This window comes from Rhipicephalus sanguineus, chromosome 7 (genome assembly GCF_013339695.2).
Source record: "Rhipicephalus sanguineus isolate Rsan-2018 chromosome 7, BIME_Rsan_1.4, whole genome shotgun sequence".
In the NCBI taxonomy this organism is placed as follows: Eukaryota; Metazoa; Arthropoda; class Arachnida; order Ixodida; family Ixodidae; genus Rhipicephalus; species Rhipicephalus sanguineus.
The window spans coordinates 75075882-75100122 of NC_051182.1; the positions used below are offsets into that span (position 1 = coordinate 75075882).

The 24241-nt window shown below is 45.3% G+C and overlaps 1 protein-coding gene across 1 annotated transcript in view; it reads right to left on the minus strand.

The window, feature by feature from the left end:
* LOC119399528 (cytochrome P450 3A29-like) overlaps window positions 1-24241 on the minus strand; it is a 96557-nt gene that overhangs the window by 50727 nt on the left and 21589 nt on the right. Inside the window, exons 3-5 of the mRNA XM_037666339.2 lie at window positions 20633-20685; window positions 18568-18664; window positions 10345-10470 (exon numbers count right to left, since the gene is read on the minus strand). Of these exons, the coding sequence (XP_037522267.1) occupies window positions 10345-10470; window positions 18568-18664; window positions 20633-20685 (276 nt within the window). The remainder of the gene's footprint in view (window positions 1-10344; window positions 10471-18567; window positions 18665-20632; window positions 20686-24241) is intronic.

A 24241-nucleotide genomic window follows, 5' to 3' on the forward strand; every position in this document is an offset into this window, starting at 1 on the left:
AAAACCATGACATCCATGACATGTATGTCATGATTTACATGCCACGCTCATGGTGCATTTGCGGCCGTTTCGCTTGCATGATATACACCAAAATTGGTATTGCGCGACACGACCGTATGACGAACGTGAGAGGTGGTAACATGAAAATCATGACATGCAAGTCATGTACAACCTGATTTACATGCCACGCTCATGGTGCGCTAGCGGCCGTTTCAGTAGATTGATATACACCAAAATTGGTATTGTGCGAAGCAGGGCTGGGCAGAGATACTCAGAAAAGTATTCCGGAATACAGATATCGAAATACATGAACTGGAAGCCTAAAATACAGATACTGAGATACATTTGCATTTAACGTAACGGGATATTTCGGAGATACTTTCGCAATAAGAAGAAAAAAGTATTCCAGAATACAGTTACAGCGATACAGATACTGGAATACTTTTTTTTTTATTTCAAGGATGCTCATACTACGCAATACACTTATTAGGGCAGCATAATGTTGTAAATAAAGTTACAGCGCATCGAAACGTTCAGTCCATTTATTTAATAATTACAGTACCCTCAACGCCATTAAGACATTGCAGGGGAGGGGGGTGGGCAAAGTACATAATTAGTAATAATGACATAATTACAAGTATCAATTGCAATAAAAATACACCATTTCACAGCAACGGTAAGAAGGATTGGACACCGAAAGCGACATACTTGGCGAACAAACTAAGCTATGCTAGAAACAGCACTTTAAGCAAATCACTCGAATCACTAATGAACACCAGTGAATTGAGGAAAAGCACACATTTAGAGTGAAGATCCGCTTTGCTAAGAAGGTTGTTGTGTAGGCTTCTCAAATAGGCTGTCGTCTAACAGCGTCGGTTCAGCCTCAGCACAAGACTCACGAAAGAAAAAGTCTGCCTATCGCTGAAGGCGAGCACAAATTCGTGTTTTAAAGTGAATAGATATCGCCTTCACAGCCGGATCGCCCTGCAGCGTGGCGATTTCTCTTCTCGGGTCATCTAGATACCGAAACGCCTCCACCCTCACTTGGGTTGTTCTCACTGTTCAGAATCCGAAGTCTCTCCCCATCTTCGGAATCCTAAGCCGTCTGACCCTGTCGGCTTCAATGAAGCTGTCACCACTACCGACGCTACCAGCACCAATTTCAGAAAGCCGCAACAGGCGAAGTCGGCTCCGGCGGTGGGGGAACCTGCTACCACAAAGACCGTTTCACGCATGTAATCAATTAGGAACGCACCCTGACATTGGAGAGGTGGCTGAAAGCGCGTCAAAGATAGCCATCTTCTAGTCACTTCCGCCGCGACTACGGGAACTGCTTTTCGAAGTGCCACCGCTTTGAGAACTGAACGCACGCGAAGCATTGCAAAGCCTGTTCCAAGGCGGTATCCGCGCGGTGGGTCGCCAAGTAATGGCTTGCCACCACCAAAAATTACGCATGCTGCAATAACCTTTAGAGAGAGCGACTTTCGTCGGCCGAGGCCGACAACACTGCCCCCGCGATTCTGCCGTCTGGGGCGTCGCGCGCTTTACCACATGGACCATTCTGTGCTTGAGCGGAAACCATCGCCGCCTTATCTGTCGGTGACCGGCGGCGCGCCTTTGCTTGTCTTGGCACAAAAAAGAAAAAAATACGCCATTCCCCCATTGCAAACACGCCTCAACTCATTTCCGACACAAAAAAACAATGTAACGAGATACCCGTGTCCTGCATAGTATCGCGATACAGGCGATACATCGTAAATATATTTCACTACTGAGATACAAATACATTTTTCAAATGTATCTCGATACAGAAATACAGATACTCAAAAGTATCTCTGAAATACTATCGCGATACTCTTGTATCGCGATACTGCCCAGCCCTGGTGCGAAGTGACTGTATGAAGAACATGAATAACACTTGGTAAGATGAAAACCATGATATCCATGTCATGTATGTCATGATTTACATGCCACGCTCATGATGCATTCGAGGCCGCTACGCCAGCTTGATGTGCACCAAAATTGGTATTGCGCACAGCGACTGTATGCCGAACGTAAATGAGACTTGGTAACATTAAAATCATGACATGCATGACATGTACGACACGATTTACATGTCATGCTCATGGCGCATTCGTGCCCGTTTCGCTTGCATGATATACACCAAAATTGGTATTGCGCGACGCGACTGCATGACTAACGTAAATGAGGGGTGGTAACATGGAAATTGTGACATGCTGGTCATGTACGACATGATTTGCAAGCCACACACATGATACATTCGCGGCCGTTTTCCTAGCTTGATATATACCAAAATTGGTATTGCGCGACGCGACTGTATGACGAACATGAATAACAGGTGGTAACATGAAAACCGTGACATGATGTCATGTATGTCATGATTTACATGCCGCGCTCATGGTGCATTCGCGGCCGTTTCGCTAGCTTGATATACACCAAAATTGGTATTGCGCGATGGGACTGTATGACGAACGTATATGAAAGGTGTTAACATAAAAATCATGACATGCATGTCATGTATGACATGATTTAAATGCTATACTCGTGGTGCACTCGCGGCCATTTCGCTCGTTTGATATACACCAAAATTGGTATTGCGCGTTGTGACTGTGTGACGAACATAAATGAGAGGTCTTAACATGCGAACATGTTATGCATGTCATCTGCGGTATGATTTACATGCCACTGTCATGGTGTGCTTCCGGCCGTTTTGTTAACTGGATATATACCACTATTGGTATGGCACGACACGAGTGCGTGATGAACATAAACAACAGGTAATGCAGTGTATATACCAGAATATGCGTTTCATTGGCATGGTGTATACTAGATTGTGCATGCATGCGTGCATGGCAAACATGCGATATATGGTGGACTAGATGCCATGGCATGAATGATTTCATTTGGCTCAAAGACAAACAAGGCGATGTATGCAGCTCTTTGCTGGCTGCTTCGCATTACATCGATTCCCACAGTGCGTGGGATCTGCCGAATTTTTTGTATCTTCGCCAGCCATGACATAAGCGTTCACTGCGTGTTGTTTGCCATTGATAACGAGCGTCGTTATCTTTCCAACGATGTCTGCTACCTCTTGGTTGGGTGTAGATATAATAATAATATTTGAGCCAGGCTTCAGGTACAAAAGGAGGTGTTCGCCTCTCGCCTTCCTTTGTGTGGCCATGATGACCGCTTCGGAGACCTGCGGCGCCATCAAGTCTTTGATTGACAGCCCTTGATGTGGTCGGAGTATTGTTTTGAAGTCGTCCTTTGTCAACGGAGTTAGTCTAGCGGCTCTTGAATTTTTCTTCATCGGCGGTGTCTTGGTGGGTGCCAGCTGCTGGCTGGACGAGTTGTAGCCGCTCGCTGCTGCCATGCCTTTTCTTCCAGCTCTTGCGGGAGCCTTCTTCTGGCGAATGGTTAACACAGTTTGCCAGTCTCCTTCTCTGTCCTCCTCCCCCTCGACGCGTGAGGCAGGCAAATCGGTGTCGTGTAGGCTGATGTCACCCCCTTCGTCGTTCTCATGGAACTCCATTTGTTCGGGGTCCAAGTCCAAGAGCGTGGCGCGTTCATTGAGTGGTTCCTGCGAGATTGTAGCTTCAGTGGAGCTTTGTTTAGGCGAAGCATTCGCCCTCATCGACGTCGCAGCTTCGGCCGCAGCCAGCGTCGCCATCTGTCGCGGCAACGCACCCGGCGTCTCCCGCGCAGCAGCCAACGGCGCTGCCGTAGTCAGTGTTAGCACTCCGTACTCGTGTGGCGGGCACGTCCTGGCCCGTATTTACGAGAAGGCGAAGGGCTCACCGGGAACAGTGGTGTCCGCAGAGTCCTTAGATGTTCCCGAATCTCGTATTACACACGAAACTCAGCCCATCGTAGGAAAACTGCTGAAAAGATGGAAAAACGCGGAGCGTCATGCAGAGCCGAGCGCTCAGCATAGCTCCACATGGCTTTCCTCCCTGTAGCCTGACCTCGCGCTAGTGTCGATGTCAGTGGGTGCGCCATGGAAAAATTGATTTTAATATCAAAATTAAATATCTTATCAGCATTTGCTAAGCTTCACACTTGCTCAGAGCCGTCTCTGCATACAGGAGATATGTATGGCAGACTAAACTCGCCTTCGAGGAAAGGTGTCAGCACCCCTTTAAAGGCCAACTCTGGCGATTTTCTGAGGTCAACGGATCTCAGTAAAATGCACTGGGTACGTTACTTTTCACGTTCCCGTTATTTATGCCAAATTACAAGCTCGAGAGATAAGCAGATTCATTACAAATGAATTTTATTGATTGCCCCGACTCTCCCCACCTCGCTGGCTAAAATTATTGGCAACATTGTGTGCGTTACGTCATTTTTGGCAAAGCGGAAGTGACACAACCTAGAGGCCACTAGGGCGTCTGCTATCCGCAACACAACAATCGTGTGTGTTTGGCCAGCGCTTCGTTGGCTGGGCGTGTTAATTTCAGTTCCTTGTGGTAATGCGTGCGATGGGTGGCAAGTGGTGTTGCGTTGTGGGCTGCGCACGACTCACCGTTGGCAGTCACGAAACACTCCCACCTAACGATTACCCTGCGTCTTTATATTAGAGTGTTTCAGCTAGCAATGCCGGTTTACCGCACGGAAAGTGCGGTAACACCGTACCAGCTAAAGATTGCACATGCGTGAAGATTACCGTACGGAAACACTTTCCGTAACATATATAGGCTGCACCGTGAGCGGGCCTATCGGTATAGAGTGAGTTGCGCGTCGTGCGAGACAACGTAGCCTAATCTAGTAACGTTGGTGCGAAAGGTGGCTCGTACTTTGCTTCTATTAAATTCCATCGGCCCTGCCAACGCGATGTTGAACGCTTCTATTGCCAAACTTATGCACTCTTCCCATAGCAATATTAAGAAGCTCTGGTCAGTCCGCAAGCTGCTCAGTGACAGCATTTTACCCGATCGCGGCCTCACAAACCTGAGCTGCCTGGACAGGTGGCGCCATCTGGCGGTGGAATGCTCGACCAGGCAAGCAAACAACTAAACAGGTGTGTTCCACATCATCGAAGAGGAATGGAATGGCGGTCTTAGTTGGCCTCCAAGTGCGTCGGAATCGCAGTTGTCATTTTCCAACAGCTCCGAGGAGCTTGAGCACGTAGCACGGTCACTCACAAGCGAGATATTTTTCCGACGGAGTCACCTTTTTCCTGAGCGTCTGCTCTTCGCCTCTTTCGCAGCTTTCATACTACGCGCTGGCGGCACCGGCATGCCTTGCATGATTTCCGGTTTTTGCCGACTGATACGTCACGCGAAGACAGTACGCTCGGTTAGGTTTCGATTTCGGTGTTGCGCTTTTTTGCTTATTTAACATTATTCTACAATTTGCAGGGTATTTCTGCCATCGGGCCCGTAACAGGAGCGTCTCAGGAACATAAAAGCACCATTACTTTGACATGGCCAAAAAATCACCGGAGTTGGCCTTCAACTCCTCCGCTGCGCGGGGAGCCCGGCGACCGTGTGGTCTGAGCAGGTGCGCGCACTCGCCGCCTGGCCGCGTTGCTCGGAAAATGTAGAAAGTAGTCCTTCTGCATCATGCTTACGCTTTCTGGCTAGATTTCATGGGTACAAGTTGTGCACGGGGATGACATTGCATTTGATATACGGGGGATTTGTGTGCGCAGTTTTTTCAACGCACGCAATGTGACCAAGTGCTTTCTTTTGTAATATAAGCAGCTGGTTCAGGTTTGTTAATGTGGTTGTGGCCCAGACTAGACAGCAATAATTTAAATAGGAACGAAATAGTGCATTATAAATATGAAGTTTGACAGCTGTTGGCAAGTTGAATTTGAATTTCGCCAAAATTCCTACTTCCTTTTGGTGCCTTTGGGACAACATGATTAACATTAATGTCCCAAGACACATGCTTTTGAAAAAACACGGCTGATACCTCTGTCATAGGAGTCGGTATATCACGAAAGTGAAACGTGTCTTCACAGACGTAGTTGAGCGTTTGTTGTGCATTCTTTCGCCCCAAGCGCGAAGGAATGAATGTTACAGCATCAAATTGTTCTGTTCTGATTTGCTGTGGAGAGGTTGAGGTCCATATTGCCTCGGCTAATCCATATCACGAAGTTATGCAGCGAAAAAAAAAAAGAATAATACTGAACGCGAAGAACGGCAAGCGAAAAAAAAGAATAATACTGAACGCGAAGAACGGCAAGCCGCTCGAAACTTGCATTGCGTTGCTCAAGCAGAAAGGACGCGCGCAACGAACATACACAGATGAGCGCGAACTGTCTCTGTTGTAACTCATTTCTGTGTGAGCAGCGCGCTCCTTTCGCAAAAGCGACCGCTGCAGTGAGCGAGGTGACCTTCCTGCTCTCAACGGAAACTTGCAGGCAGAGCGCAAGACGTACAAACCACCGAGATCGCGAGATAAGCGCCCGCACGAGCGACCACGCCCTGTCGAGGCGCGCGCTAATACGCGTGGGGGACGACTTTTAAAGCGCGCTCTTCGAGCTTTTCGCGCCATTTCGCTAGTGATAACGAAAACACACTGTACCGCCGATCTCCGAGTACCGCCACCGGCAAATGGTGTACATTGCAGAGAACATGCCGTCTATGGCGGAGTCGTTTCGCGCTGCGCGCTGGCGATCGAGAGGTTGTAGGTTCGACTCCCGGTGACGGAACTTTTTCCTATAGTTTTTTCTTTGCCATATGTTAGTGTTTATATTTTGCAACGTCATATCTGTGACGGAAATGCGTCAGTGGAGCCGTGGTGGACCCCAGCATAAAACACTTTCGTGTTAAAAAAAAGTGGACCATCTCCCCGAAGGGAACGCTGATGGGATGCGAAGCAGCAGCGTTGCGCACAAGTGGCGTCATGGGTTGAACGGCGCTAACGCGGGTGCTGCGGTGAGCGCTGGAAGATTCGTTTGAAGCGAAACTCGGTGTAGCGTTTACTGGTGTAAACTTTTGTTTGAAACGCAGACACGGGAGGCGAGCGGGCGTAGGAGCCGGCAGCTGGGGCACTCCGGCGGGTGAGGGAGAGAGTGACGTACGCGCGCACCTGCGAGGGAAGCGTGTGAGGGGTGCGTGACGTCAACGCCCACCTGCGGCTTGACCTACTTGGCACCGCTCCAACACCTGCGCCGAGGGAAGCGCGTTGCCTCGCGATTGTGTGGAAGGACAGCGTTACACAGGCTAGTCAAAGAGCTGCTACGCATCTAAAAATACACCAAGTGAGTTTAATGAGTCAAGAATCTCTATACGTCAGTTTCCTAAAGTAAGACTCAAAATGGATGCTGCAGGTGATTGTCGGGGGGTGAAGATAATGGCTTTTGTTTTGGTTGTGTTGATTTCAAGAGAATTGATTACGCACCACTTGTGTTAAATGGCCGAGAGCTAAGTTAATGTTACTTTGAAGAGTTTCGTAAGAACTGCTGCGAAAGGAAATGGTTGTATCATTTGCATAAGGTATGTTCATTGCTACATGGTTAATTTGGGCAATGAAATTCATATCAGAGGTAAATAACAGTGGTCCAAGTATTCTTCCTTGAGGCACACCTGAGCTAATTGCTTTGTGCCGATGTCAGTTGCCTTGAATGCAAACATACTGCATTTTTGTTGCAGGTAGGACGTTATAAGCGCGAGCGGTGTGCCTCAATCTCCATATAATCCAAGTTTTTAGTAAGTGTTAATTCGTTTAGACGGTGGAATGCCCTGGAAAAATCAATGTATATACCAGCTATTACTCCTTTCATCGAAGGCTTTTAGAATGATTTATTTCTGCATAACAAGGGAAAGTTCTCTTGATCTCCCTCTGCTGATTCTGTATTGGGTAGGGTTTAATAAATTGTACTTGTTTGCTAACCCACTTATTCTGGTGTAAATGATATTTTCTAAGCCTTTGGAAAACACAGGCCATATGGAAATTGGCCTGTAATTTTATACATTGTTTTTTTCTTCACATTTAAATATTGAAATAACTTTTGCTATTTGCATTTTCTTCGGAAAGACACCTACTGAGAGAGCAAGATTATAGATATGCATGACATGTGGCTGTATTATGTCAGAAACATACTTGACTGGCCCGAGTTGAATGTTGTCAATATCGCATGACAAGCTGTTCTTGAGAGATTTATACACGTTAGCTATTTCACTGGCAGTTGTAGGATTCATATATATGCTAGCCGAGTTTCTGCAGATCTCATTAATTACCTCCGGGGAATGAGAGCTAGAAACTATATTGACGAAGAAATTATTAAAATCTACAGCTAATTCTGCTCGTTGTTTAACTTGATTGTTCAGTGTTAATTCATGAATTCTGCATTTCTACCTCCTCGATTTAGTAGCTTATTAATTTACCTCCACATTACGTCCAACTTCTGTTTGTTCCTGATTTCGACATTACCAGGATTTGGGGACATGTGCACGTAGCGCCATCTCTGGTCGATGACAGCGTTGGCCTGCCGTAACTAAATAGGCAATAGGCGAAAAAAACCATACCTGACGAAAGAAGCTAGTTATCAAAAATGACTTTCTGTTTTATACAGTAGAGACCTTTTTGAATAGTCTGGTAAAATTACAGTATCGCATTACAAACCGCGTGGCTTCTCAGAGCGTTTAACATTGAACAACAGGGCCCCATGTGTTTCTAATGGGCGGTGTTCAATTGTCCTGGAAAACCACGCGTTTTGTAGTGCGATACTGCAATTTTGCCAAAATGTTCCAGTAGGTCTCTGCTGCATAGAACCCAGAGTCGTCTTTATAACCAGCTTTTTTCAAGAGATATGCTTTTTTTGCCTACTTCGCATTCACTTACGGCAGGACGCTGTCGCTGCCACCGAGAGATGGCGCTACGTAGAGATGTCCCCAAATGCTGGGAATACTGCACAGATAGTTTCGTTTTGTATTACGCAATAATGCATTAGTTTTGTTTCCATGTATCAGAAATGTATCCCAGTGAGCAGCGCTACTCGTTTTGAGAAATATATTAAAAAGCTTATCTTTCTTTTTAATCGTCCTAAGGCCCGCTTTATTTACCCAAGACTTACGTGCCTTTTTTTTTACTTTTTTATGTATGATTAATGGAAATGACATCGAATATGTTTCGAAAAATAGGCGCAGAAATTCCTCATATGCATTATCATAGGTGGTACGCATGTATACAGTATCCCATTTTATTTTTCAAAGGCTCTCGCTAAAGTTCTGCAAGGTTTTTTCGCTGACATCTTGAATTTTTTTCTTGGTGTAAAGGTGCGGTCAGAATTAGACATTTTTGTATACAAAAAAATGGTTAAGTGATCACTAGTACTTCGTGCCAATGCACCACTAATAACTTCGTGCAATGGTAGGCTTTTATAAATGAGTCAATTCATGTTTTCCTTGTCTTTGTCACTGCAGTACATTCTCTAATCACATTAGTTGAACAGCATGAAAATGGCATTGTGCATAACTTGTATTGAGCATTTGATGAATTTAACATGTCTATGTTAAATTTACCACTTATAATTAGTACTAAGTCATTTTCACTGACATAGTTGAATAAACCTTCCAAAAATGCAATGAATGCATCGACGACTCCATCTGGAGCGCCGTACATTACAGCTATGATATAGTTCTGTGACACAATTGCAAGGCACTCTGCATAACACGTTATAAAAGAAAAATGCAGGAAGTAGGTCACAAGTAACGCACTTTTTGATATTTAGTAACACTCCCCCACCCCGTTTGTCCTTGCGGTTTAGGTGAAATGTGTGATAATTATCATTCATATGGTATCGAAGTAGTATGAATGCTGACATAGTCCACACACCCACAAAGTGCGTGGGTTCACAATCAATGCACTTAAGTAGTTTTCCGAGCCTCTCAGACTGTCCTGTTATGTTCCGCTCTAAGCGGCTTGCTGTGAATAGGTTGATGTTTACATCGTCTCGGCTACTCCATTTCTATAAGTTACGCAGCGAAAAGTAAGTGGATACTCGAAAAATAAGAAACTGAACAACAATACATATAGCAAACTAAAATTAATAAAGAAGATAACATGGCAATGGACAGTTCACTAGCAGGTGTTGACATTTCGGTAGAACGTTCACACGCACAAATACTTGTCGAAGTTCTACGCACAGTATACGGACTGACATATAACTTCGTATAGCTACACATAGCTGCTCATCACAAGCGCGTAATCCAATGTCCACTAAGATGTCTTTTAAGATGTTCGCCTTTTGCTGAAGATGGTTTTCAAGCCACGGCCAAGTAATATTTGCTACTATATTTTAGTGCAACCCAATAAATTCTAATATGTAGTAGTGTGTTTCGCCACCCTACTAAGCACATCGCTGCCGCTTACCTTCTTCATGTTGCTCGTCGTGAACGCTGGCGTGAGAAGGCTGCGGGTTCTCTTCCAGCGATCACCCTCCACGTTTGCGAGGTTTTGCTTGTGAATCTGATGGCTCCGCTCGAAGCCTGACGACATCTGTAAAATGTTCGCACTCAACCGCATTCTTTGAAGCACTGCAAGTTACTCAAATAGATCTGCATATCTTGTAGTGCGGTGAAAGAGTAGTCGAGGTGTTGAGCTATTAACCGAGTACAATCAAAGAAAGTAAAAGAAATTAAGCCAGCTTGGCACTAGGGGTGCCAAGCATGAAGAAAGTACGGAGCTGGGCGGCCTTCTTCGTTTGTCTTTATTTTATTTTCTTTCTTCCTCTGTTTCTTTCTTTCTCTTTCATCTATGTGTTTCTCCCTGGTCTTTTTTGTCTCTGCTTATTTCTATATCTTTCTCTCTCTCTCTCACATTATTTCTTTGTCTTTCTCGCTCTTTCTATCTTTCCCTTTTCTCTCTCGGTCTATTTCTTACTTCCTCTTTTTTCTATCTCCTTCTGCCTCTCTCTTTATTTCTTTCTATTTCTCCCTTTTTCCTATGGTACACTTCTTTGATTCTCTCTCTGTCTTTCTTCCTTTTCTTCGTCTTGATTTCTCTTTCTTTCTATGCTATGGTTTACTCTCTCCACTCCTCTTTCCCGCCTCCTCACCCACACTACCCTTTCCAGCCACTTTGCTATACTATACTATACAAGGCTATGTTATGTTCTGGTAGTGTGCCTGGATAGCCGAGTGGTTGGGACGCTCGCCTACGGATCGGGGGTACGCAGGTTTGAATGCTGTCTTACCAGGAATTTTGTTTGTCAAGAATTTCTCTCTTTCTCTCTCTCTTTCTTTCTCTTCCTTTCTTTCTCTATGTACTCGGTCTCTCACCCATCAGGGTCATTCCATACAGCGCCGGAGAAATCGGCGTACGTGTTTTGGGGGCGAAGCAGAAGATGAAGAAGAGGACGAAGTTAGCGCATGCCGATTCATGATGATGATAGTTTCCGTTCGCACCACCCGGCACAACGAAATGCTTAAAGGGGTCGTGAAAAGAAAATGAAGCTGCCCGGTTGTAATTTTCCCTGCTTCAACAAGGATCAGACATGCCGAATCCGAAATATGTCGGCGCAATATTCAGTCAGTAATTAATGACGCCCGTTTGAAATCGTAGTTGAATTGAGCTCCCAAAGGACTGTGCCGAACTACCGGCCGCCTTAGGCACTAACTTCTCTTATCGTGACGTCACGGTAACGGAAGTTATAATCACTGCATTAGCTTTGATTTGCTCTAAAATAATAGATTTAAAGAAACATAGAAAGGTAACAAATAACAGAGCAACTTTCGTGCTCTCAGTTATATACTGTGCAGATACAGCACGTGATATGCTTGCTTCCGCTTTCAAGTACATCTGGGCTCCGTCGCGTGTGTATACATGCCTTCACTCGCTTGGTACAGCGTCCCATTTTTTTCTCTCTTGCAGGGTTAAGGTGTGTTTTACGGCGTGTTTTGGGAGGGTTAGTCCTCGCTATGCCAACCGTGTGTGTCTTAAAAATCTTAAAGGCGTTATGGTGACGTCTATACTAGGGTGGCTAGAATGGGGACGTGTGAAAAGCGGCCGCGAAAACCGGTCCCCAAATTGCGCCAATGCCGCAAGGGGCGATGTACGCAGGGGCGCGGAGAGTCGAGCAGACGACGTGCCGCGTAGCGCTCGCTGCTCATGTCCGGCAAACCTGTCTCGCGCTATGTAGCTTGCAGCAGTTTGCTGCGTTAGTCTTTTTCCTAGCGCACTCTAGCGTCTTTTTTACTGACGTTCGCGAAGGATTGCCCGCGAGAAGGAATATATCGGATTGAGATGCGCTGCGCACCAACCAGCAAATGTCGATTGGTGTAACTACTTCCTTGTAAAGACAGTGTGGGTATGTTAAGAAAAGACATATAAAGCTAAGGGCAACTGGAAAGTTAGATTAAAACTAAAACATCGAGTAAATGGAAATGCTAAATGAGCAAGCGGTCATACTGTCAGATGGAATTTATGAAAGAGAGAACCCCTGGTGGTAGTAAACATCTAGATATGAAGTAATGCAAAGAATCGATCTATACAAAATGAATTTGGAACAAAGAAAAGAGAAAGAAAAATCGCGGTAATCTTTTCGTCATACTTATATAGCGGAATGCAGCATAACAGACATCCCTCTGACTATAAAAGCAGTAGCTCATTGCTAATACTATCTTCTGAAATGGAGCTACGAGGTACCTTTTTTTGTAATTGGAATACCGGCGACATAATAAAAGGAAGTGGTGTGTTGTTTCAATTGATTGCAAACTTTGCACAACGGGGACGCCGTGAGACCAGCATTATATAAAAAACATGGCTGATCCCTCTGTCATAGGAATCGGTATTACACAAAAGTGAAACGTGTCTTCACAGACGTAGTTGAGCGTTTGTTGCGCATTCTTTCTCCCCAAGGGCGATGGAATGAATGCTACAGCAACAAATTGTAATGTCACGCGAAGAACAGCAAGCAGCTCGAAACTTGCAGTGCGCTGCTCAAGCAGAAATGACGCACGGAACGAACATACACAGGATGAGAGCGAACTAAGTGTCACATTTGTAACTTATTTGTGAGTGAGCACCGCGCTCCTTTCGCAAAAGCGACCGCTGCAGAGGGCCAAGTGACCTTCGTGCTCTCAACGCAAGACGTGCGAACCACCGCGATCAGGAGATAAACGCACGCAAGAGCGACCCCACCCTGTAGAGGCGGGCGCTCGTCTCAACGGCGGCGACTTTTAAAGCGCGCTCTTCGAGCCCTTCGCGCCATCTAGCTACTGATAACGAAAACACGCTGTAACACGGATCTCCGAGTATCGCCACCGGCAAATGGTGAATATAAATAGCTCGCTGTTAGCATTGCGAAGAGCATGCCGTCCGTGGCCAAATCCTTTCGCGCTGTGGAGCGAGGGGTCGTAAGTTCGATTCCCGGTGACGGAACTTTTTCTTCTGTTTTTTTTTCTTTGCCTACTATTAGTCTTTATATTTTGCAACGTCATATCCGTGACGGAAATACGTCAGTGGAGCCGTGGTGGACCCCGGCATAAAACACTTTAGTGTTATTTAAAATTCTCTCGTGGAATTCGACAGTGTAATCTGCTGTAAGAAACTTCTATTTGTCAAGAAGCACACCGCTGTTTATTTGAGCAATAACTTACATGTATCAAGTCTTTAATTTTATCCTGCGATAGTGTGCCAGGACCGCTCCGCAAACAAGCATTTCTATACCATAAATGATGATGTGCATCGTCGTGCAGAATTGTGTATTGTTGCCGAAAGAAAACACTTCGAGCACTTAATGTAAGCTTTGTTCCTTCCTGTGCAATGTAGAGCTGAGCCACACTTGTTAATAGTAAATTTACGTTCTTGCATCAATGAGCAGCGATGAAAAAATAAACAACCTTTATGCACTCATTACGCCAAAGCTTCCAGGACCAAATATCCTGAAGTGCCATATGCACCATAGCGCAGAAAATGACGAAGGACATTTTCGGAAAACCTATTCACTTTGATTCACAGCATTTTCCTTTCTAATGTAACTCACGGGCGCGAAAAAAAACTAACCTTGACGGCAGCTGGTCATGAAGCAACCTTCATGTCCGGCTTTTCTCCTCTTCTCAAAAAACTCGTTTCGTGAACCCGCAATCGCAATCCGTGCTGCTTAGAATCCTAGCAGAAACACAATTTTCGCGTCGATCGACCATGCGGCAGGAGAGCGTTGCCAAGAAACGAAGTATCTAGATCAACGAATTATAACGGCTCTAGCTTATAGTCATCCCCCCCCCCCTCGTGCGAGGGAAACAGTGTCGTGACGGAGGGCGTTTCCGCAGTGAATGGCAGACGCGCTTTTTGGTGCGTAGGTTTCGGTATCGCCAGCAGAACAAGCCACATTTCATCGCTCGGCGGTGATTACCAGCATGGAGGAAGGAATACTAAGGAGAGGCCCTGACGTCACATTCGTGAAGCCTCCACATCGCAAACACCCGCATCGCCTCCTAGCGAAGGAGCAGCGAAACATTTCGCAATTTCCGTCGCGATGTTTGCAAGCGCATGCGCACATCGCGAAACTTTGCAGCCTTTTGTTTGTTTGTTTTTCGCCGTGCACGCGGCGTAGTCGATTCGTCGATTCACGCGTGCTGCTCCTTCTGTGTGTTCGTTAGGAAAGCTACGCAATGCCCAGCTGTTGCGTATACCCTGTGCAAATCGAGTGCACTGCGGGCAGTACCGGGTGTCACTTTTCATGTGTACGTGTACGTTCGCTTCATTAGTGATCACTAAGGCATGGTATTTGCATGCGGAGCTCTCAGATGCGCGCTCTGTTGCTCCTTACTCGTTGTGTCAACTCGGAACACACGTGAAATTTTGTTTTTAGTGTCTGACGCGCCGTACATACCATGCGCTGAAGGCATCGTACGTTTTAGAGGCTGTGTCGTTAAAACGAAAGGACAATAAACTTTTGTTTTCGTTATCGGACTACGTAATGTATGTAATATGTGCTGTGCGCTCGCTGCGTGCTTGTGCTGTGTGCGCACTGGAATTACAAACTTTACGTGCACGATCGCGTATACAATACAGCGGTGTCCTCTTTTCGACGTGAAGTTACGTCAACTATAGGTTGGCGTTGCGCCGAATAGCTGCTGCGCTCACTCCATATACACGAGCAAAGAACCGCTAATCGGGCAATAGATCTGGAAATTGGGCTACGAGAAAGGAAAAGAAAGGCCTAACGCCCAGCAGAACGCGTAAGTCACTGCTAGGTGAGTTCGAATACGGTGAGGTAGGGGCTGAATGCTTTTGATTACGGCACGTACCGGTACTTTCTGTACTGCTGCACAAAAACGCTCCACGAAGAATTTCAGCACGCAGCGCTCATGCCTGCCACGCACGAACAGCCTTGTAAACGTCTGCTTGAAACATCTTACTGCGTGCGAACCGCGACTACAAATCCGAGCAGAAGCGAACCACCGCGGAGAGCACGCCGCGGGGCGTCTGCTGTTTTGTTTGCCCCATACCGGTTTGTTTGCCCCATTAATCTGACGTCACTTCCGCCACACTTTTCGCAATGCATTGGGATACGATATGGCCTCTCCTTAGTTTTTCCTTCCTCCATGATTACCAGTGGCGGCCTTTCAGAAATTTCAGAGCGGCTATGGGCTATTCTCAGAAAGGGCTTCCATTCGCCCATTGGACTCGACCACTCATTTCCACTGGTTAAAAAGTTAATTTTCTTCATTTCTATATACACTGCCGTAATTAATGTTTCTACGCATCTCAAAATGCCCTCTCCCACAGTAAAGGTAAGGCTGCAGGTAGCACGCAGATACCTCCTTTCTGTGATTTTCAAAAAAATACTGGACATATTTCTTGAAACACCCTGTATACGGCGGACAGAATGAACGGCGCCAGCCCCCCACTCGCGAACGAGTTGGTACGCCACTGCATGTCAAGTAGTGTTCCACAACTACCGAGCCAGAACGATGCTAACCTTGAAGCACGAGCAACTGGGTGCACAACCAAGACTACCTCATCGGCAGTGGCAAGTGGCCAAACTACCCAGTTCTGCTCATCGGCGGCTACTGGTGAGACATTCTCGTGAACTAGTGAACGAACAAGCCAGAACGACGCGGACTTTCAAGCACATGCAACTGGATGCACTACACAGTCTACCTTACCTGCGACACTTCATGCGGCATCTGTGTCAATTGATGCTCGACGACGAGGGAGGCCAGGCATGAGTGAGGTGCGCGTGTGTGTGTGTCGTGTGCGTTTTTGTGTAACAACACAGGTTAATAAGTATGCGCTTAGTGGTTGAAGTGCGCACTAGGGTCCGGATTTCGCTATCGCGTTCATCTCTTAAAGGCGAAGCTTAAGGGTCCCCCAATGTTTTTGCTGAGCTTTATCGACTTCCTGCTCGTTACGGCAGTCGATATACGTGTGGTCTGCAGCGAGTTCCGTCAGGTTGTCTCACCCTTCAGGTGTAGCAACGAAGTGCATGGAGAAGCGCTATTGCTTTAGCGGCATGGAACGCCGCTATTGGCATGGAGCGCGCGATATCGGAGCTATATCTCGCGTTCGGCAAAACGGTGGCGCCCTCTATTGCGTGTCGCGGGTGTCAGCCGCCTGTTTCTAAAGCGCTTTTAGCAATTTTAGATTAATTATTGCAGTTAAGTTGTTTTTTTCTGTTATTTTATTTTAGACCTTGTTCGTTTGTTGTAACCCGGTTTTGAGCATTGCTAGCCTTGTTTTAGGCCTGTATTGAGCACTTGGTTGTAAGCGTGATCACGCCACATGAGATACACGGACCACAAGCCGAGCCCCCAAAAGAAGAAGAACAAAACTTTATTTTGAGGGAAGGGGTAGAAAAGGGGGTACTCAGGAGCATGTTGGTTGGGGCCCCAAGTCCAGGGCCCCACTGGCTTGCGCCGCTCGCATAACCTGACTCAGAAGCGTTAAGTGCACCCCTGGGTCGGAGCTCGCAAGTTGTGCCTCCCACTGCTCCGAACTTCCTACAATTTTGTTGCCTGAAAAATCTGTTGCGAGTGCGACCGAAAGCCAACGAATTTAAACCCCAAAGGACTATGCCCTTAAGAGATACACTAACGCACAGCACAATCACTTCACGTGAAGTCCGAGAAAGGCCACCCCAGTTTCATGGTGAATCAGCGAAACATGTGCAACTTCATTCTGTGTGCCCTTTTCAAAACGTCACGCCTTTTCGCATATGAATCAAAACCGACTCGCCCAGCTTTTTTTTGTGTGTGTTGAGACAAGCCTTATCGACACTTTATAAGGCGCAATGAAGTCTAACATAATATGGACTTGTCAGTGTGCACCATAAATTTGAAAACTGTTGTGTGCGGTACCACGTGGGATAACAGAGGTGTTCACGTTGCGCAGAATATTTTATTAGCTCAGGACCGATTCGCAGGTTTATCATGCAATTTAGGATGCATCAACTACCACGTTAGCACCATTGCAGCGCTCGCAGAAGCCCATGAAAAGGAGAGCACGACGAAAGAGCAGCAGAAATGTAAGCTGACAACCACGCGCATTCAGCACGAAGCCACAAGAAAATCTATACGTATTTCTCAGAAAGAAAGCTTCGTAGTTGCAAAAAAAAATGCAGCGACGATTACAATACTGCCTAATGCGAATACTGAGCGCAGCTTCGTGTTGGGACAACGCCAACTGTGTTTGAAGTTTTGGCTATCCGCAGTTGTAACACTGTAATATTCGTTACAGATTACCACAAAAACTGCCAGCGCTCGAGCGCTAAGCACATCACTGTGTGCACTGCAGGCGTCGCGAATCAAGTGAAACGCCGACAGCGCTCGAGTGCTACGGACAACATTCTGTCCATTGCAGGTGTCGCGATCCAAGAAAAAAGCCGACAGCCCAGTCACGATAAGCGAAGCCAGCCGCACTGCACGTGCCAGCCCTGCATGCGCACGAGCTCCGACCGAGGGGCCAGCGCGCGTGACGGCGGAAGAAAGCGCGGTTAGAGGCCAGTGGCTCGGGATATCGATCGACATACTCCGCGTTCGCTCTCTTTCGTCCTCGTTCGCTCTATCGGTTACGCTGCCGACGCCAACGGCGACGCCGCTCAACGCAGGAACGGGCGCCTAAGAGGTGCGCTCTAAAAATGAAAGGCGTTGCTCTCATGTTCCATCCCCGGACCAGGACGAATTTTTCGGCAACTAAGAAGCTTCCTTTTTTGACAAATCCACATGGATTTTCTTGTGGCTTCGTGCTGCATACGGGTGGTTGTCAGTTTTCCTTTCTTTACCCTTCCGCCACCTTGCGGGATTCCGCAGAACTCATTTTCACAGCAGGTAATCGCTCTGAGAAACGACATTCTTGAACCGTGGTAACTAGTAACATGAGACATATATTCAATAAAACGCTAATTTTAGCTGCTAATTGAAGTGATAAAGCACTAGTGCAAGCGTGGCATCAAGTGGTGCTTATCTCACACCGATTTTTGTACTGCTTGGGATGTGCAACATTTCTGAAAAGAAAAGAAAATGTTGCGACGAAGTACTTGCCGCCATTTTCTTTAAACAATCCGCCGAATGAATGTAACACAAATTCTGGACGGGGGTTTATTGATGGGCCTGATCAGATAAGCGCGAAGTGTAAACACTTAATGCTTACCCCTCGGGAATGAAAATGGTTGAAGTCCTTTATCTGGATCTTCTTGATTAGCTCACGGTCCTTCACGATAAGGAACGGGTGAGCACCGTTGTAGAAACTGAAAAGCCAAACACAACGTAATGTCACGCTAAAGAAAAAAAAAATAACTTGGTTTAAAAAAAGACTGCATTCAAGGTATGAAGGCATAGACTGGCATTACGACTCGGCAAACAGCTAATGTCATTGTAGTTTCTACTGTTTAAAGAACAATGTCGCACGGCTGCATTTTTGCAAGTTGTGTGGAAAAATTGCTCCCACTCTACTTCGTGAAGGCAGGCTGAATAGCGATGGTGGTGATTCCCTCCGTCATGCCACTGCTTTTCTATGCATTGCAAGGGCGTAGCGAAGGCGCGAGGGGTTGAAAGCGTTCAACCCTCCCCCCCCCTACCCGAAAATTTTCTATTTTGCTTGCGCAAATATACACACACGCATACAAACGCACGCACAAACATACATTTATTATGGTTACACCCCCCCCCCCCGAAAAAAATGTCTGGCTACGCCCCTGATGCATTGGTATTGCATCTCCTTTGAAGCGCTATTGTTTTCCCATGTAATGCAAGTGCCTTCCCAATGTTTCTCGGTTCATTTTCCCTCGTTTAACAATTCTTCCGGTATCGCAGTGCCATAACATAGCTGTTATTTAAAGTAATGGAGTTGCTTTTAATAAACGGTGCTTGGATGTCCTTCCCAGTGCCGATACCACGTCGAGTTGATATATTGCTTAGCAAACTCGAGCTGAACCCACCGATGTATCACGTACTGAGGGTCTCTTAAACGGCTTGCATAGGTTCCCGATGCCTTTACACTTCAAAATGACAACCTTGTGGTCAGTGTACAGTCAGAGGCATAAGCGTTCCCCATTAGGGGGGGAGGCAATGTTACATCGCAGCTCCCCCCACCTTCCCCTCATTAGTCGAGTCCAACATGCTTCACAATGGCTGATAAAAATGAAAATCAAGCGATGACGTGCCTCCCTCATTGACCTACCTTTCATCCCTGGCTTTCCGATAGTAAAGATAGTAAGTAAACAGTTCTAGGAATGCAACATCAGGGTACTTCGGCCGCTATTATCGTGAACAATCTGCATGGCCATAACCGTGCTCTCTAAACAATGACAGGACGGGTCCGACCGCGTCACGGTTTGGGACAGACTTTGCACCCCTCCCCCCATAGGTGACCATGGGGGGGGTCACCCCCCTGCCCCCCCCCCCCACCTTACGCACGCCTATTAGCTCTGGGCTCACATGTTTTGCAAGGACAATGTCAACGCACGTTCCTCTGATTGTGGTAGGGTGTTATGGTAGGGATGGGTTCCTCTGACTATGGTAGAGCTCAGAAAGGCTTCTCAACTTGAACTTCGCCATTGTGCAATCAAGCAACCACCACTCTGCTGGACACCCCGCACACTTGCTCTCGGCGGGCGCTCTCATCTAGTTATAGAGAGCTTCATTTTAGGGCAGCTTCAGAATAGTGGGGCTTGCCCAATTTCTGTGGCACATACCCGCTAGGAGCTGCGATACGCCGACTCGGCCCGCAAATGGTCGACCATGAACAGCTTAGGTGTTAAATATTGTAAGCTGACATATAACCGATAGTTCGCATGTATTACCAGACCGATTCGGGTTCCATTAAATATGAGCACGTTATGGCTCACCGTTAACTTGAATGTTCAGTCATGGACGATTTTTCGCTCACAACCAACGACGCCGTCACCGACGTCGACGCCGGAATTTCTGCGAAACGAGCTCTCTAACGCTATCGCGCTAATATGTACTGCAGAATAATACTTATGCTTCCGGACGACGCATATTATAATAGTCAACGAACCAATAACTGTAATAAATAGGAAAGGGGGGCACAGTCTTTGAACTGGGCAAGAATGCCACTCAAAAAACATGCACCCCTTCTATTCAGATATTTTTAAGAAGAGCATATTACTTATTTTGCGCATATTTCGGTCTTTTTTAGATAGGAAGATTTCCCTACCCAACCAAAAATAAATAAATTCAAGAATAACACGTACCCTACGATGTCTCCGTATTTCTCCAACCATTCCTTGCATATAACCAGTGGCCCCTAAAAAAAGGCAATCAAAATATACTATTATTATTGGAGATTCACTACATGCGTGGTGTGGTAAAAAAACCGCTCTGCAAATAGCATTGTGTCAGGTTTGCTGGCGCAAAGTGTGAGTCTGAGTTTATATTAGTCAGACTGAGTTTAAGAATAGAATCGGTAACAGTCGTGATCGCTACGCAGAGAGATTATCATGTACAGTGCTCACGGATTCAAACGCGACATCAAATTTTTTAGTATAACGACTGGTATGCGCAATTGCTCGAGATAACCATATCATGTCGCGAAGACTCTCGTCTCTAAATATAGTGTTGGCTCTGATCTACGAGTTCGAGTTGAAACTACGCCGATATGACCAGAAGTGAAGGCGGTGGAAACAAAAGTATGCGCGTTACTTGTCCCTAAATTCACGCGTTTCAGTCCGTGAGTACTGTACATCTTTAAACCTCAAACATCAAACTGGAAATACAGGATTTCAAAGACTAGAAGCGATTTCTGAAAACTGAATTACAGTATGGACGACCTTATTCCCGATACGCTGGTTCCGGGATCTCAGGCTTTGCACACCAATGATTTGTCATTTCGCATGTTATGACGTCGAATTAAAAGGTTTACGGAATTTCTAATGCATCTACACAGCCACTCTTACATGTATGAGTCAAATATGGTATTGTTCATTTAGATGTTGCACGCACAAACCAACAACGGTGGGAGCTCAATATGGAGGTACGATATAGGCAGCCGTAATATAGTCGTAAAGACGGATAGAACATTTAAAGGGATACTGCAATGAAACACAAAATCAGTTTATGGTTTTCACGTAGTGATAGAACACCTGGGACTGAATGCGTGAGTGTTCTATGTGCCTTTGTATCATTTTGTGCTTGTACTCTACTCTGCGACGGCAGCTATTGTGCGAAAGTGGGGAGTAGCCGGCGCCACGCCTTGGAACAAACCTTTCCTTAGATGCACTTAATAAAAAAATTATCGTTTGGGAACTCGACAGTCGTTAATTTCGCCATCAAATATTCACTACGAGAAGAGTATTTGAATGTCAGAGTTCTTTTTATTGCGATAGCAATTATATGGACAATCTCGGCTGGTTTTTGCCGTCGGCGTCGCCGTTGCCGTCATGTTTCGTATATTTACATGTATGTATGTATGTATGTATGTATGTATGTATGTATGTATGTATGTATGTATGTATGTATGTATGTATGTATGTATGTGTGTGTGTGTATGTATGTATGTATGTATGTATGTATGTATGTATGCATGCATGCATGTATGTATGTATGTATGTATGTATGTACAGGGTGTCCCAAGTGTTACGCAGCACGATAAAAAAGACAAACGTCGTTATGCGAAGCAGACCAGGTGCATTTTGTACCCAGTATGCTGTAGTAGATACTACTAATTTTTCCCTAATTAGGTTTGGATAATTAGTCCTACTTTTGTTGCTAACCCGACAAATACTCACTTAATCATTAAAATGTTGATGAGGAATATGCAGGCATGTTCAAATGACATCTAACTGCACTATTTTCAATAACGTACTAATTGCGTGCTTGTTTTTTTGGCTAATAAAAAAAAGCCCGCGAGATCCTGAAAAATGACACGTAAATAGACTGCAGCGCGCATCAGGAAGCAGCACCCGCAAAGAGGATCACTGTGAGGTAACAAGTCAAGACAGCGCTACCACCTTTTGCGGGTGGGAGCGTAGTCACGTGTTATTCTTTATATTTCGTGTGCTTTCTTTATTAGCTAAAAAAAAGCAAGCACGCTTCTGATATATACATATATGGGTCATTCCATGCCAAGTGTCCCAGAGGTGGCGCTCGTCGATCGCAGATTTTGCTGATAAAATTTGTGCCTTTTTCCTGTGCCACGTGGGGTATTGTGGCAAATTATTTTTGCTCGAAAAAAATTTTGACCATCATGGCACCCCCTCGAAGTGCGCTTGTATTTGTTAAACTGTGCCTAATGGAAAAATGTGTATAAAATCTATTTTTGTGTGTTGAGCTTCGAAACCACGCTTACACTATCGCAGAGGTTCTGTTTAGTTGTCCTATTCATTAATTCCGACATTTTTATGTTTCACAACGAGCTGCGTATCTTCAAAATCTACGAAAATCTTCAAAGTTCGTGATTTTTTCTTGAGCTATGTGGAGTTCTCCCTAACCAATCTTAATAATAGTAAGATTTTCAAGAAAGTGTATTTTAGTACAAAAAGGTTTAGGGACCAAATAGACTTCAAATCTTCCCGAAAAAAATTGTGAAATAGAGAAAATGTGCGATTTGTCGCATGTTTTACCGTATTTTTCAAACTGATGCGGTCCAAGTAAAAATCCTCGTCATGCGGCGTTTGATAGTATACTACATCGTTAAGTAGTGAAAAAAATCTAATCAAATCATTTTTTGTTTAACAGTTTAACAAATACAAGCGAACTTCGAGGGGGCGCCATGATCGTCAAAATTTTTTACGAGCAAAACTGTTTTGCCACAATACTCTATGTGGCACAGGAAAAGGGCACAAATTTTATGAGCAAATTCGGCGATGTGCGAGCGCCACCTCTGGGACACTTGGCATGGAATGACCCATATATATATATATATATATATATATATATATATATATATATATATATATATATATATACATATATATATATATATACGTATATATATATATATATATATATATATATATATATATATATACACATATATATATATATATATATATATATATATATATATATATACATATATATACATATATATATGTATATATATATATATATATATATATATATATATATATATATATATATATATATATATATATATGTCAGAACAACTGTTTATTCTAACTGTCCTCATCTTCCTCTTGGTCATTTCCCCCATTCACCCGGTGAACCGTCACACGCTTCCCCCGAGAGAGGGTGAACTTATTGGGACAATAATAACGGCGTAGTTGGCTGGCGTGCACAATGTCGGTATCTCTGCTTAACGGTGCCACGCATCGGTAGACCTCATAGTTGACTGGAAACACTCTGCGAAGGATCGTGTAAGGCCGTTGCATGACTGAGCTGAGCTTTCCTTTGTTTGGGTGCCAAGGTGTTCCGTACAGCACCAGCACACCATCTTGAAGATCTTGTGTCAGGAACTTCTTGTCATAAATGATCTTGTTCTTCTCATGGTAGGCGAGCGTGTTCTTCACTGCATGCTTCCTTGCATCTTGCACAATTTCCTTTGTCGTGTCTAAGAAGGTCTCGTAAGAAGGTATTCCGTACATTAGGTAATATGGTGGCTATCGGGTTACTTCGTGTGGGGTTCTGTTGTATTCTTGAACAACGCCCAAAAAAAATGTTTGACCGAAGACTTCTGCCGCTGTTCCTTCATTTTGCACTTTAGTCGTGTCATGATGGTCTGATTCGTGCGTTCGTTCATGCCATTGCATTGAGGGTGGTGGGAGGACGTGAACAACTGGTGGACATTGTTGCGCTTTAGGAACTTGTGATATCGCCGAGTCGCGATGTGCCGAGTGATAAGT